The 14,331-nt window shown below is 54.1% G+C and overlaps 1 protein-coding gene across 1 annotated transcript in view; it reads right to left on the bottom strand.

The window, feature by feature from the left end:
- Positions 1 to 12,951, bottom strand: part of WNT9A (Wnt family member 9A) — a 62,309-nt gene extending 49,358 nt beyond the window's left edge. The window contains exon 1 of the mRNA XM_090047939.1: positions 12,820 to 12,951. Coding sequence (XP_089904065.1) covers positions 12,820 to 12,920 — 101 coding nt within the window. The 5' untranslated portion in view covers positions 12,921 to 12,951. The remainder of the gene's footprint in view (positions 1 to 12,819) is intronic.
- Positions 12,952 to 14,331: the final 1,380 nt, after the last annotated feature.

The following is a 14,331-nucleotide window of genomic DNA, read 5'->3' as shown; positions in this document are numbered from 1 at the left end:
AGGCTAGCCTTATCTTTTGCTCTGATGCCCCACTACCAACCCCCAAATTTGAAGACCGCAACAACACAGAAGTTATTCAGTCCCCTTTTCATGGGGTCTCCACCCAGACCTTTTAAAGAGAAGCAGGGTACAAGCTTTCCCAGCACCGGACTTCACCAGAAAGGCAGTCCTCAGGATGAAGGCATGCTGCAAGGGGACGGCTGTTAGTTATTGGAGATGAATACGCAAGAGCGGGAGGGGAGAAAAGCTAGACATGGGCAAAATGGAGTGCAAAGCTGCACCCAGGCAAGCTTCTGTGGGTAAATCCAGTATCTTTTATTAGACTGACTCAAACAGTTGAAAAAAGTCTTCTTTGCAAGGTTTCGGGCACAAACGCCCTTTGTCACCCAGGTAGTCACCAAAACTGTTCCTAGAAAGTTGGCGGTACAGAACGGGGCCAGAAGCCTGGCAGAGACGAGCCCAAGCGTCAAAACAGAGCTCAGGAGATGGAGACTTAAAATTAAAATAGTAGCAAACCCCTCCAATAGCCAAGTCCAGCTCGATTTGGAAGGGATTTTTTCCCGTGTGTCATTTCTGCCCTTCGGGGACAAAGAACCGAGTCACTTGAAGCTGGAAGGGAAAGGAAGGACAGCGAGTTTGGGTTTCGCCTCCGAAGCGAGCGCTTTGGGTCCTGTCTCGCTCGAGCCGAGCTGGCTCTTCCACCGCACACAGCTGCCGTTTGATTTATGCAGGGCCGTGCACGCATGGTGGGTTTTTTTTTTTAATCTGGTAGATATACAGGGGGAGAGGGAGCGAGGCTGTGTGTGTTCGCTCTAGTTAATGTTTCCTGTGTGGTTCGGTCTGTTATGCCTACAGGTATGTTTATTCCACTACTTTAGCAAACCGGCAGACTTTTTCATGGAACTGTTGATATTTTTCCTGGCCGATCTTCCTGGAGGGGGGAGGCGGCGTACAAGAGAAGTTCATTCCTAGCTCCGGCCTGAAACTACTCTTCTCCTCCTGGGACAGGAGGGAATTGAAGGTTTCCATCACACTGGGCAGATTTCTTCCCTCTCCATCCTTCAAACGCAAAAAACACATAAACAGAGGCTCTCGGGCAGCCTCGTCCTTGCCTTATGACTTATGCAAGAGCACCAGTTAACCCGAGACACTTAACTCCATCATTGCATTTCTGAGGCGTGCTGGGAAGAGGGCTCGTCGCTGAACCCCAGCCAACGAAGTGTCAAATCAAAAGGGACTCGCTTTGAGGTCGAGTCCGATGGGAAATGGCAGGATAAGGATAAGGGGAGGAAAGTTCTGCTTCGAGAACAGAGGATCAATCGATCACTCGCCTGCTATTTTTCTTGGCCACCCTTTAGAGGCTGCAACAGCGGCAGTAGCTCCCATCTGCTAGCAGAGTGCTTCTGCTTTGGACAGCGCATAAGGGCCACGCGCTGCCATCCCTAAGCCCGTCTTATTTCTACTTGCACTTGCAAGGCCTGCAAGATGTGGAGAAGATGCGTTAGCTGTGCAAGACAGAGCTCACAACCTAAAATAAGCAAAAGCAAGAGAATGGCCCCGTTTCACGAGCAGGGCACCCAAACCACCAGGAGACGAAGCCAGGGGTTACCCAGGTCGTCTGTGGCAGATCGTCCTTCCTCACTTATAGCACTGCTCTCTCCGCATGGAGCAGACTTTGTATTCCTGGCAGAGGCTGTCCTGAATACCTCAACCCCCCAAACTTGATAGAAAGTGATGTGAAGGGAGATGCAAGGCACATCTGCTCTGAAGCATCCCCAGTTCCTAACCAGGTGAATTAAATGGCCTGCAAATCCCATGCAAATAGTCCAATGAAGCAGGTCGAAGTGGCAGGCTTACTGTCACTGCTGTCTTCTGCTCCCTGCATCCCACCTTGGACCCAGCAGACAACCCTGGTCTACAAAAGGTGAGTTTTGCCATGTAGCCTTTCACCTAAAAGAGGCTAAAATCCTTTACACCTAGGAAGAATTTGGAGTCAGGTGTAGACACCCCCTCCCCACCCCGAAGAGCAGCTAGTTCTCACCCAGGAGCCACGTGACGCTGCAACACGTTTCGTGGCACGACCACACACCACTGCTGGACTGCAGGCTTCAAAACTAGCTGCCGACTCCTCTCCTCCCCTCTCCCAGCCTCTTGCACAGACTTGTTGACCAAGCAAGAAGGACCCACATCACAGCAGTCAAATGCATTGCAGAGAAAAGATGACAGCGCTCTTCACATACCAGAAAAAGCCTTGGCCGAATGAGGGAAGCCAGCTGCGAAGACCAGTCTACCCCACACACCAGGCTGGAAACAGGGAAGAGCCCACACAACCCACTCCCTAGAGAAGAAAGCTAACAGCTTGGGGCACCGGTCAGAGTTGCACGATGGCGTCTGGATCCCTAGCACAGCTGGGAGCATTTTCGGACCTTGGTTGAGACATCTGGTCTTCCAGTCCACTGCCCACCTTTACACCCAGGCTATCTGTTTATACTGCAAGCACATCGAAGCAGGAACGGGTTGTCCTGGCATAGCCACAACGGGACCTGCTCTCAGTCAAAGCCCACGGGTGTAGCCATCTCCCAACAGCAAGAGAGCAAGAGCTTCACCGAAAGGGGACAGGGATGTTCTGCACCTCACCTACAGGTTCAAGGATAAAAACAGAGATAAGCAAGGAGTTCACAGATAAGCCAAATGAGTCCAGGACCCCATTCCACAGTCTTCTGTATTGCTACAGTAATGCCAAAAAAAAAATTCAGTAGGCCTGATGGTCTCCATTACGGGCATTTATCTGAATGCACTGCACTGACAGACTGACCCACCAAAGCCTCACCTGGCCCAGCTTTTGCTCCCCCTTGTTCACTTCTGCCCTGGTCCGCACAGCCATTATGAAGCTTGGGATTCACAGACACAAGAGAGCTGGAAATAGATGTGCGAGAGGAGCTGCCAGACAGGTGGCCGCACGCTCACATGCCAGGAGCCCTAGGAACCACGAAGAACAGCTGGATCTCATGCATGGGATACGAAGGCAGTGTATTCAGAGAGGGCTGCGCAGGATCTGCCAGCGCTTGCGAGAATCCCGCACCACGGAGGAGCAACTCTCCCATTTGTTCCCAGCGGATGGTGGGATTTTCCCCTGGGATTGTGCATTGGCAGACAGGGGAGGGCGAAGAGGCAGTTCTGTGCAGCCGGGAGTCAAACTCGGGAGCAATTCAGAGAAAAATAAATAAATAAATAAAAATCAGCGCTTGGAGTAGCACATGCAAGCCCAGGTATAAGACTAGCTGCAGGGAGCCCATTTCCCAGCCGGCGTCTGGAAGAGATTGAGCCCTCAGCCCGCTAGCATCGGCTGCCGGGCCGTGCGTGCCACAGCCCAGGAGATGGAGATCCCCCTTTCACAAGGCACTCGGGTCTCGCTCACACGAGTACGAGGAGGGGCGGCGACCGCACGCACATTCCAGCGCACACTCCAACAATGCGTGGCATGCTCCCACGTAAGGAGCTGAGGACGCGTGTCACGGACGGCTGATTGATGACAGAAAAGCCCATAAATAAAGCACCTTGTGGAGGTGGAATGTGAAGGCTGATGGCTACGGTGCAACCAGAGGTTACAGCCGGTATTCCCGAGAAACATCTCCGGGCTGAATTGAGAGGCCAGCCTGCGCACAAGTTAAAACGGATGGAAACCCTCGAAATACCTGCTTATGCCATTAAAAGCAGTGAGTCTCCGTCAGGGGGCCAGGGCACCCTGGGGGGGACCCTTGTGAAGGTGCCAAGCAATATTAGCCCTGTTAAGGTGTGCGAACACCCACACAGACGATTGGCAAAAGAAACCCCGATTTCCAACAGTGGCAGTGACAGATGGACCAAAAAGACTCTCTTCCAGTGCCAGCCTAGTCATCCCTTGACCAGCATTTAATGAAGATTGCTGATCTTAGCACATGCTTGGCTGACTTGGAGCCTGTGTGTTAAATCCACGCTAACTATTAAACCTTATGGTATTATGCATGTTCCTTTCCAGTCAAATAGCTTGCCTTCCAAGACAGCACAAACTAAAAGCTTTAAACTTCAGATGCAGTCAAATTTGAATGGTCTATAGTGGGAGTATACAGTAGTAAATCTACATTGCGGACACTTGCCAAGTTTCAGCCAGAGGGAAAAGTTAAGGGGTTTTTTTTCTGTAAGTGTGTGTTTTTTGGTGGGTTTGTTTTTTTTTTTTTTTAAGTGCCCTTCCTCCCCTCATCAAGGTTTGCAAAGAACATTCCCCACCCTTCAGTTTTCTGGAAGAAGGATTTAATATTGGAAGCAAAAATGAAAACCACGCAACAAAAACGTGAATGTTGTTCTCACCATTTTCAACCAAGTGGTTTGCAGCAGCTGTATTAAAAAAAAAAATCCTGATTTTTCTATCAGCAAAAGCAAATCCTTTAAGTTTAACCAACGTGTTTATCTATGCAAAGCCATGAAATACTCCCTGTTCCAGACATGTGTTTGCACTGCGCTATTACAATACAGTGTAAAGCTTACAGTGTTGATACGCTTCACCAGCGTATTTTATTACAGTATCTGAAGAGATAAGGCTCATTAGCAGTTATGGCCAGGATTTTAGAGGGAATCCAACTCCAAGTCTGCTTGCAAAAATACCAGAGGAGAAGAGATAAAACCAAGAAGGAAAAAAAAAAAAAAAAAAAAAAACACAACTTACTGAACAATTAACTCCTTTCACCCCAAAAAACAATGGGTTTTATCCTCCTCGGCCTCCCAGACAAATGCCGTTTTCGACCAAGACGGCACACATCTTTTGAACTTTCTCCCCCTCCTCCAGTTTGCAGGCTGAGCTTCTGTTTGAGCTAAGCAACTTTTCCAACGGACCGATCAGGATGAAACAACTCGTCTACAAACCCGCCGATCGCCGACAGGACCTCAAGACGCTCAGTATTTCGGTCTTTTCAGGAGTCCTCATGAAGAATCGTGAAAGGCAACAGAGGCAAAGATGCATGGCAAGTCCCGCAGGTATTGGGCCTGGCTTTCAATCTGAAAAGTTCGACTCTTGAAAGATTAAAGACATCCCAGATACTTCAGGGAGGGTTCAAAGCCCCACTCTCCCCCAGCCCAAAACCCTTTTGTTCCCACCCCCATATATTTCTTACAACCGCAGCAAGAAGTAGAGCCATCAGGGCTTGTTCTCCCACCGAGTCGGGCGTCGTTCTTGCTCTTCCTCTACCCAAGACTTGCTGCAGAGGGTCGATACCGCGCCCCTCCGAACCGAACACAAGCGACCTACTGAGAACGACCGGTTTCTGATCTACGGGCGCCTGAACCGAATGAAAGCGTTTCCACCGGGTTCAACAGGTTTTGGAAAGGATCCTCCGAGCCTCGACAGCCGACGAGGTCATCTCCATCTAGGAGCAGCAAGCGGCCCCTTCTGCGCTGCGGCAATAGCGCCGAGTGCCCGTGTTGGTGAAAGATTAAGGCTGGAGAAAAACCGTGCGCCCAGGGTATTTTACCTAGCAGGTTTCCACCTCAAAATGACGCTTGCTGTAGTCCGCTTGCTACATGCGGATGGGATCGATACAGCCAAGCGTTGCAGGATCCTATTCGTACAAGGAAATCGTGAACGACTCTAAGGACCCTACTCCCTGCCATGGGCTCATTCCTTGAAGACCTCCTTTCTGAGGATCGAGCATCATCTGAACCTGGATTTCACTCAGGCTGGTTCCTCCAGCCTTGAACGTCCTCCTGAGCTAGCAACGGACTAGAAAAAAAGAGAGGATGGGAACCGTGCGAGACAGCTTGGTAAGAGAAACACGCTGGCCAGCAAAGCATCCGTCTTTTCTTGGTCCACAAGCAATACCTCCCTCCCCCACCTGAAGGCTAATTCAATTACCTGCTGCCGAATAAGCCTTGAAGGCAACGCTCGGTGCCTCTACGATAAAGCACGAGTCCTTTAATAATTAAACACACATGAGCCCACGCTGGGATTGTGGGGCTGGACTCCCTTTTATTGCGGTTTGCAGCTCCCAAAACGCAAGTTAATTATTGACTTGGCCCTTCATCGGGAAGCCAGAGTCCCATAGAGTTAAAGTTCCCCAAGTTGTGGGAAAAAGGAAGGGGAGGAAAGAAAAGTACCTGCCAAGTCAGACACTAGAAATCCTCATGGCAAGCAAGCAACTCTGCGTTATGGTCACAAGGAGACAGGATGGGCTTTGTAAGGCACTGAGGAAGTTCAGTGAAAGTCGAGCCATCTTAACACAAGCGCTTGTGGACAAAGTCCCATTTTACAGAAGGAAAACTGAGGCAGGGAGCAGTTATTCAAACTTCCCCGCTGCCACCTGGTTCCCACGGGTCTTGCAGAACAGTCTCCTGATTTTACCGTCGAGACATCCGTCATAAAGACGCACGGCACAACGGAAACGCGCAGGGCCTGAAGCCCTCCCAGGAATTAAGCAGCCAACTGCAGATTTGCACGCGCAGTTTCACTCACCCGGCCCTGAAAGCAGACGTCTGTGCTTTAGGAAGCAATGGCAAGTCGTACTGCACGCGCGTACGTGCAAACAAGACCAGTCTGCCAGCGACTTGTGGGGTTCCCCACGCCCAACTCGCGAAGCGAGTAACCGCTTCTTCGGCACCCCCCGCTCTCAGACCACTCATTAATGCTCAGGCCCATTGCATCGCACCACTTTCTCCCACAATATCCCCATTAAAGGGGGAGAAAAGAAATCCACATCCCCTCTCCTGCTTCTCTTGGTCACAGCCACGGCTTGGAGCGCAGGACCACACATGCGGTCCATCGGAGGATTGATGTTTACGATCGCTGGGCTCATAAGAGCTCCCAGGACGCTTCTTAAAAATCAGAATAGAGGGTGTTAAACCTGCACGCCTGGCCAGAGGCCAACGTGGGTAATTACATTCTGCCTACGTAAAATCCCAGCTGTAGTTTCAACCGGATATGGTATTCTTCACTTGCCATCCTAGCTTGGCGTTTTTCTTAAAACAGCTGTTGCACTTCACTCCAGGGGAGGAGTGAAGAGCCCAGGGGATTTGGAAAGCTAACAGGCTCTGGCCTGTGTTTCTGCCTGCCCCATAGTACCATAGTATACAAGTTCAAGGGCTTCTGTAATTACAGGAGTGGGGGGGGGGGGTGACACTTTTAAGAGGCTCCTTCCATCCAGTGGGATCGCACTACCATCCAGTGACTAGGTCCAGAAATTATCTGCCTGGAGAGGCAATAGGACGAGGCAATTAGTGTGTTTTTATGGTAGCTCTGGCAACTGGGAAAGGAGAGAGGCAGCGTCCTTGCTCGTGTCCCTATGGGAGATGCTGGGGAGGCTAGAGAGAAAGGGACCGAGCATCCCCAGGGAGTACCAGCATCCATGCCTTCAGGACCACTCATGGCAACGCGAGGGAGGGGGCCAGTGCTCCCCGCTCTGGCAGGATAAGCCGCTGATGTACCAGCACGTGGTTACGGACAACGGCTTTAGCCTGGTCCCCAGGACAGAATTTAAAAAGTTATCCCACTTTGCAGCTTCCCCTCCTACTATGGCATGCAGGAGATGCACTGAAAAGGGAGGACAGCATACTCTGGGGCAGGGAAGGAGATCGAGCCGCCTGTATACGGGACCATCTGCTCAGCAAGCGCTTGTAACTTCACGGCCCACCCCGAGAGTCGGGCAGCATGTCCTGATGCTAAAAGTAGCCACGGCTTTCTTCTGAGCGCGGGGTCATTGAAGCTTATGCAGAACAGTGGGATGAGTCAAGGGGAAGGATGCCCCGTAACAGCAGGCCGTTACTGCCATGTCTCATCATACATTTGCAATGGGAGAAGGCCAAAGGGGCCCTAAACCCCCTGAAATCTTGAAGCACATATGCACGCGTCATTTAACGTCCTCTACCTTGTGGACCAGAGACGAATTTTTTTTCCCCCCAGAGACAACTCTAAACATCCGAATCCTGACAACCTTGCGAGGGCTCTTCCATTAAAGGCTGCAAGCCAAGGCAAGTTGAGCCTCTCCCCCTCTCAGATCAGCAGCTCAAGGGATAGAAGGACCCCACCTCTTGCTTCACACACCCCAAATACTACCTGCACCACACAGCTGACCTTAGCTAGGCAGCAAACTACTCACAGTGTTTCAAACCCAAAAGCACAAGATGCAAACCCATTCCCTGACTGCAAGGATGGCATTCCCCCCACCCCTCCAAAGCAAGCCACTCCTGAAGCCAAGTCACATAAAAGAAGTGGGAAATGAAATGCATAATCTTCTTGGGCATACGGGACGACTCCCAAGCATCCCTATGAGCACCGAGTAGTTTTACAAGCATGCCCGAAGTTAGACATGGACTCGCTTTCGGACTATTAAGAATCATTTGTATTGGCTGCTCTCAGAGAAAAGGGACACTGCAGTTTGTGGGAGACCCCCTCCTCCCCTTTGCTAGGCCACGAACCACCTTTTGCACGGGCGTGCTGCTCCACGAACATGTTTTTAATCCCGCTAACTATCTGCAAGGCACCTTCAGGCCCAGTCACCCAAGCTCACATCCTCCCTACCAAGGGAAGAGATGCTAACCCACCTATCAAGGGCTCCGAGTTCAAAACCGTGCACCCCATACAACTGGAGGACGAGGAGCGCAACCTCCTACAGCAAGCGCACGTGGCCGAGAACCTGAACAGACCAAGACGAGGAAAGAAAGCCTTGATTTGCCATCCCTTTTTCAGGCATAGGGCTGCCGCAACCAGCCTGGACACCTGCGAGCGTCCAGAAGAAACAAGAGGCATCGCTCTACCCCGCAGCCAACGTCAACCTAAAATCCTTTACAACGTTCAAGACGGATCCAGCATCCTCCCCTGTGCAAGCAGCCAAGGAGGGCAGGCACCAGCATAACTCCATGCTGACACAATCTCATTAACATGCAACCATGGGCAATTTCTGTCCTGATGCACTAATTCCTGGGCAGGCCACACATTTGGAAACTCTGAATACTTTCCCTGAAAGACGAGGTTTCGGTGGAAAGGGGGAGGCGAGGGGAGAAGCGATCAGCCACAGCTGTCTCGATCCCGCCGCTACAGGAAGACATCGGTCTGACCGAACCACGTCTCCTCCCCCTTGCCAGTCCCCTTCACACTCGAGGCCAGCCGCCGACTTCTCAGGCACGGCTCCCTCGTGGTGAAGGCAGTCTTAAAATCAAATAAAAGTTAAGAACTGGCCCCTAAGCAGCATGGTCTTGAAGGAAGCAACTTCAAGCCAGCAGCTAAAGACGAGGGACAGGCAGGTGACAAAAAGGGAGAAAGGCCCACAAGGCGACCCAGAAAGCTCCCAGCCCGAGTCCGAGCCCTTTGCACAAGCTCCTCTACCCTAGGCCGTGAAAAGCACAATTCACAGCAAGGCCGGGACAGGCTTTCTGATGCAAGCCAACATGGGATCGGCCTGAGCGGGCCCATCTGGAAGGGAGGCCGAGACGTGTATAATCATATTAGCGCAGCAGCAGCTGCAGCCAGGCTGGGTCATCCGCCGCAGCAGCCAGCGCCTGCCATCACAGCCGTCCTCCAACACCGCGAGCCCCGCAGGACCGCCCGACTCTTACGTGCGAAACCAAAGCCCAGGGCCAGGGAAGCCTGCATTACGGAGCATCGCTCCGGAGCTACTCCTTTGTACCCCCGATGCTCGGTAAACCAGGGGTCACTGGGGATTAACAAGGGCCCTGGACCTCGGTACTGAATATGCTCCTGTGCGGAAGGCAGCTCAGCGAGCGTGATCTCCGGCTTACTCCTCTTAAAGGACAATGGAGAGATTAGTAGCAGATGCCGACGGTTTGCTGTGCTCTAAGCAAACAGAAAGATGCTTAGCATACGCCAACTTTGCTCAGCACGGCAAAAAAAAAAAAGAAAGAAAGAAAAACACCCTCAAGAGCCAAGATGCTCCTCTCCCAGGAGAGTGCTGCAGCTGTGCTGCCTGCATTTTACTGACAACGTGATAAAAGCAAGGAATTAAGCTCGGTGCTATATTAAGTGATGAACAGGAGTATCCCGGGTCAAGCAAAGCACTCATCCTGTACCCTGGGTCGAGCAAAGCACCTAGACTCTAGGACGATGGGCAGTTAGCCCAACCGGTGGCAGTGCTGCATGGCTTAGGACAGTTATAGCCGATCGATAAACAGCTCACGGCACAGAGATATTTAGCAACGTCTGCTCTGGGACAGGCGTCGCGCGGGTGGCCCAAGACAACCCAACGCAGCGGCTTCTCGCCAAAGCAGAGCAAAGAGTTAAACACTTCGGTCCTGGGGACGGGAGCGTGAAAACGGTGCTGCCTGGGGAGGATCGCCAGCCCATGAAGACAATCGACAAGTCTAAATGCCAAGAGCGTCTAACTGGAAAAGGAGGAAAACAAAAAACCAACCAAAAAAGAGGGGGGAGGAAAGGCAGGGGTTGCCACAGACGCACGCACAGACCACTCCAGTCCATTAGGGATCGTCCACTGGGATTAGCACGGCTGGAGGTGCCGGTGGCCACAAGTGAACAACCCAAGGTCTGACTTCGATTCGGTATTAGATTTCACATCAGGTTTACTGGAACGGTAATTAAGCTTTTTGGATCTCCCGCACCGCACCTTGCCAGCTGATCCGATTTCATGCCGAGCTTCTTGAAAGGCAAGAAAGCCCCAGACTGCCCCTGCCCCTCACCCACGTCGAGCACAAGTGCAGCAAGGCTAGCAAGCACGAAAGAACGAGACGCGGCACCAACAAGGGGACCTGGCCCTCCGAAACAACCGACAGCGGGCTTTCCTGCCCAAGTGCAGGGGGCTGGACTTGATGACCTCTAAGGTCCCTTCCCACCCCCGACAACAATGAAACGCCCCAGCTAAGGTTCAACCCCGCATCTGATGCCGAGAAACGCCAGGGCCAGGAGAGATGGGGGGGCAGACAGAAAAAAAAAGCAAACAGACCCTCTGTGCAACGCAGAGGATAAAAAGGAAAACAGCAGAAGAGGGGGAAAGAGCGATTAAACGCACACTGGATCAGCTTTAGCCATCTCTGGCTGAGAGCACGCAGGGAACGGGACCCTCCCAGAAAAAGGGCACCCAAAAAAAGGAGAAAAATTAAATGAGAAAAAAATTTAAAAGAGACAAAAAAAAAAACTTTCCCATGAAAATATTTTATTTTCTTTGGGAACAGGATACACCTGCAAAGCCTTGGCCACTCCAACGCCGGAGGCCCTCATTAGTGGGGTAGCAGGACCCTCTGCCGGCCGCACTGCAGAGCTGCACTGGCAGGACCCTCTGCAAGGCTGGGGGGAGAAGGGAGGGAAAGAGGTAACAGGTGACAAAAGGAAGAGGGCTGGGAAAGGGAGCAAGCTGCCTCCAAGAAGCGGCCCGTGCTCTCAGCACGCCAAGCCCGGGACACGCGCACGAGGCCAGGGATCAGACACCGGCACGGGGCAAACGCCGACAGAGGGAATTTGCAGACCGGGCACAAAACCTCGTGCTTTGTCAGCCTTAAAAAATAAGGCCAGGCTCAGGTGAAAGCCACGCACATGGCAACAGGCGCCCGGGGCTGCGCACCCTCCGCAGCTCCGTGCGCGGACAGGGCTCGGACGGCGCCACCGACCGTGGGTCTCAGCACCACCACGCTTCCTCCGCGGAGAGGGGAAGCCACAGAATTAGAACGGGGGCAGCTGAGCCAGGCACGAATGCGGTGAGCAAGGAAAGAAAAGGAAAAAAAAAATCCCAATTCAAATACTACATTAAAACAAACTTTCCCAGACCAGTCTTATGAAATCCAGGAAGGGGGAACCTCGCTCTTGCTGTTCCCTTTGATTCCCTGCCCAAAAAGCACGCAGCCGAGGGAGGGACATCATAGCAATGATAACTCTGACAGACACTTTCTGGAGAAGCCCAAGCCAGAAAAATAAACTTCAGGCTCTTTATTTTCTCTCTCCCCTCTCTATGAAAGCATTTGCAAACATCTGGATTTTGTAAGGTTTTTTTCTTTTTTTTTTTTAAAGCCATTTAGCGTGGAGGGGGCAGAGGCAGCTTCTGAGGAGGGAGAAAAGTAAAAACAGGAGAAAGTTTACCTATCAGCGGGGAAGGCGCTCCCCGATGGCACGCACCTCCGTGCAGCACAAGGCACAAATCCCTTCCCAGATCTCGCCCCGCGCTGGGATCGGCCCCTCCAAAGGGCGTCTTTGCCTCATCCCGTTTTATTGGGGAACCCGTGCAACTCGACTGCACAGACACGTGGCCACAACCCCAGCAGCCGAGCCAGCAGGAGAGCTGGATCTTTAAGGACGAACATGACTTTTGCCATTTCTTCCACCCCCCGGCTTTTCCTAATCCGTGCCCCGAATCTGCCCCGCGTGCAGAAACCAGGAGGGGGAGGAGGGCGCGGACCACAACCATCAGGAAAATGCCAGCTTGGGAGACTCCGCTGCCGAGCACAACCGCACCTTCCAGGAAAGACAAAATAAGACTCTCCGGGATCAGCACAATTCCTCTTTTCTCCTTTCCCCCCCCCACCCCTTGAAGCAAACCCGAGCTCCGGGGAGCTGCAGCCAGGGCAGGGGCGGGAGAGAAAGTAACCTGCTGCCCCGCCCGGGGGTGCCCGCACGCTTGCACACGCACGCACACCGCCTCCCAGCAGCACCCCGAGGAGGAGCGGCAGGGCAAAGCCGGCACCGGACACCCCGGCCCCGCCGCCCCCCTGGGCAGGGGCCCCGGCTGCTTCCCGGGCAGGGGACCAAGGGGCTGGGGCACAGAGCGCGCGGCGGCAGGGGCCCCAGGGGCGGGCGCGGAGGGCCGGGGCTCGAGCGGGGAGCGGGGCGGGAGCCCGTACCCGAAGTAGGCGGCGTTGGGCGGCGGGGCGCGGGCGAGCAGCGCGAGCAGCGCTAGGCAGCAGGCGAGGCGGCCGCGCCGCAGGCGGTCTCCATCCAGCATCTTGCTGCGGCGCCGGCGCTCCGCATCTCGCTCCCGCGCCGAGCCCGCGCCCGCCGCCCGCGCCGCCCTCTTATAGCGCCGCGCGCCCCGCCCCCGGCCCCGCCCCCGCCGCGCCCGGCCCCGCCCCCGCGCGGGGGGAGCGCTGCCGCGGGGGAGGCCGCGCCGACGCGCCTCGGGCGCTCGTGTGCACGCGCCGCACGGGTGCGTGCGCACCGGCCCGCTGCCCGGGGGGGGGTGCGGGCACACGGGGGTGGCGCGCCCGCCTGCCTGCGGGCATGACTCCTTGGAGCGAATAAATTCATTTTTTGGGTGGGTGCGCTGGCCTGCAGAGGAGCGCGCCCGCCTGCCTGCGGGCACGACCCCCTGGAGCGAATAAATTCATTTTTTGGGTGGGTGCGCTGGCCTGCAGAGGAGCGCGCCCGCCTGCCTGCGGGCACGACCCCTTGGAGCAAATACATTCATTTTTTGGGTGAGTGCGCTGCCTGCAGAGGAGCACGCCCGCCTGCCTGCGGGCACGACCCCTTGGAGCAAATACATTCATTTTTTGGGTGGGTGCGCTGGCCTGCAGAGGAGCGCGCCCGCCTGCCTGCGGGCACGACCCCTTGGAGCAAATACATTCATTTTTTGGGTGGGTGCGCTGCCTGCAGAGGAGCGCGCCCACCTGCCTGCGGGCACGACCCCCTGGAGCGAATAAATTCATTTTTTGGGTGGGTGCGCTGCCTGCAGAGGAGTGCGCCGGCCTGCCTGCGGGCATGACTCCTTGGAGCGAATACATTCATTTTTTGGGTGGGTGCGCTGGCCTGCAGAGGAGCGCGCCCGCCTGCCTGCGGGCACGACCCCTTGGAGCAAATACATTCATTTTTTGGGTGGGTGCGCTGCCTGCAGAGGAGCGCGCCGGCCTGCCTGCGGGCATGACTCCTTGGAGCGAATAAATTCATTTTTTGGGTGGGTGCACTGGCCTGCAGAGAAACGCACCCGCCTGCCTGCGGGCACGACCCCTTGGAGTGAATAAATTCATTTTTTTTTAAAAAAAATAAATAAGGACCATGGTAGAAAATGCGGCGGGGCTGGAAGGGACCTCGGGAGGTCATGGCTGGTCCAGTGCTTCTCACCGTTTTTTTGCGCCGGGACCCGTTGGTTGACGTCGCCGGCCAGTCCTGACCCGGTAAACGGGTTTCCGTAGAAAACGCGCAAGTATTTTGGCCTCGAAATGCTTACCACCCACTGCCGGTGAAAGCGGTCTTCGTTTTGAAAGGCAGAAATCAACATCGAGGGGGGGAAATTGAACAGCGGCGTCCCAGGTCGGTCTCTCTTTAAGCGACAGGCATTCACAGATCCCAGTGCTGGCATCTAACCCGACAGGTGTGGGCCTACTTATGTGCCTGTCCCTCCACGAACAAGGCAGGGGACA

Source organism: Crocodylus siamensis, chromosome 5 (assembly GCF_052110815.1).
Source record: "Crocodylus siamensis isolate JL-2025a chromosome 5, ASM5211081v1, whole genome shotgun sequence".
NCBI lineage: Eukaryota > Metazoa > Chordata > Crocodylia > Crocodylidae > Crocodylus > Crocodylus siamensis.
The sequence above is the reverse complement of the archived record's forward strand: the minus strand, read 5'-3'. Positions and strand labels throughout refer to the sequence as shown.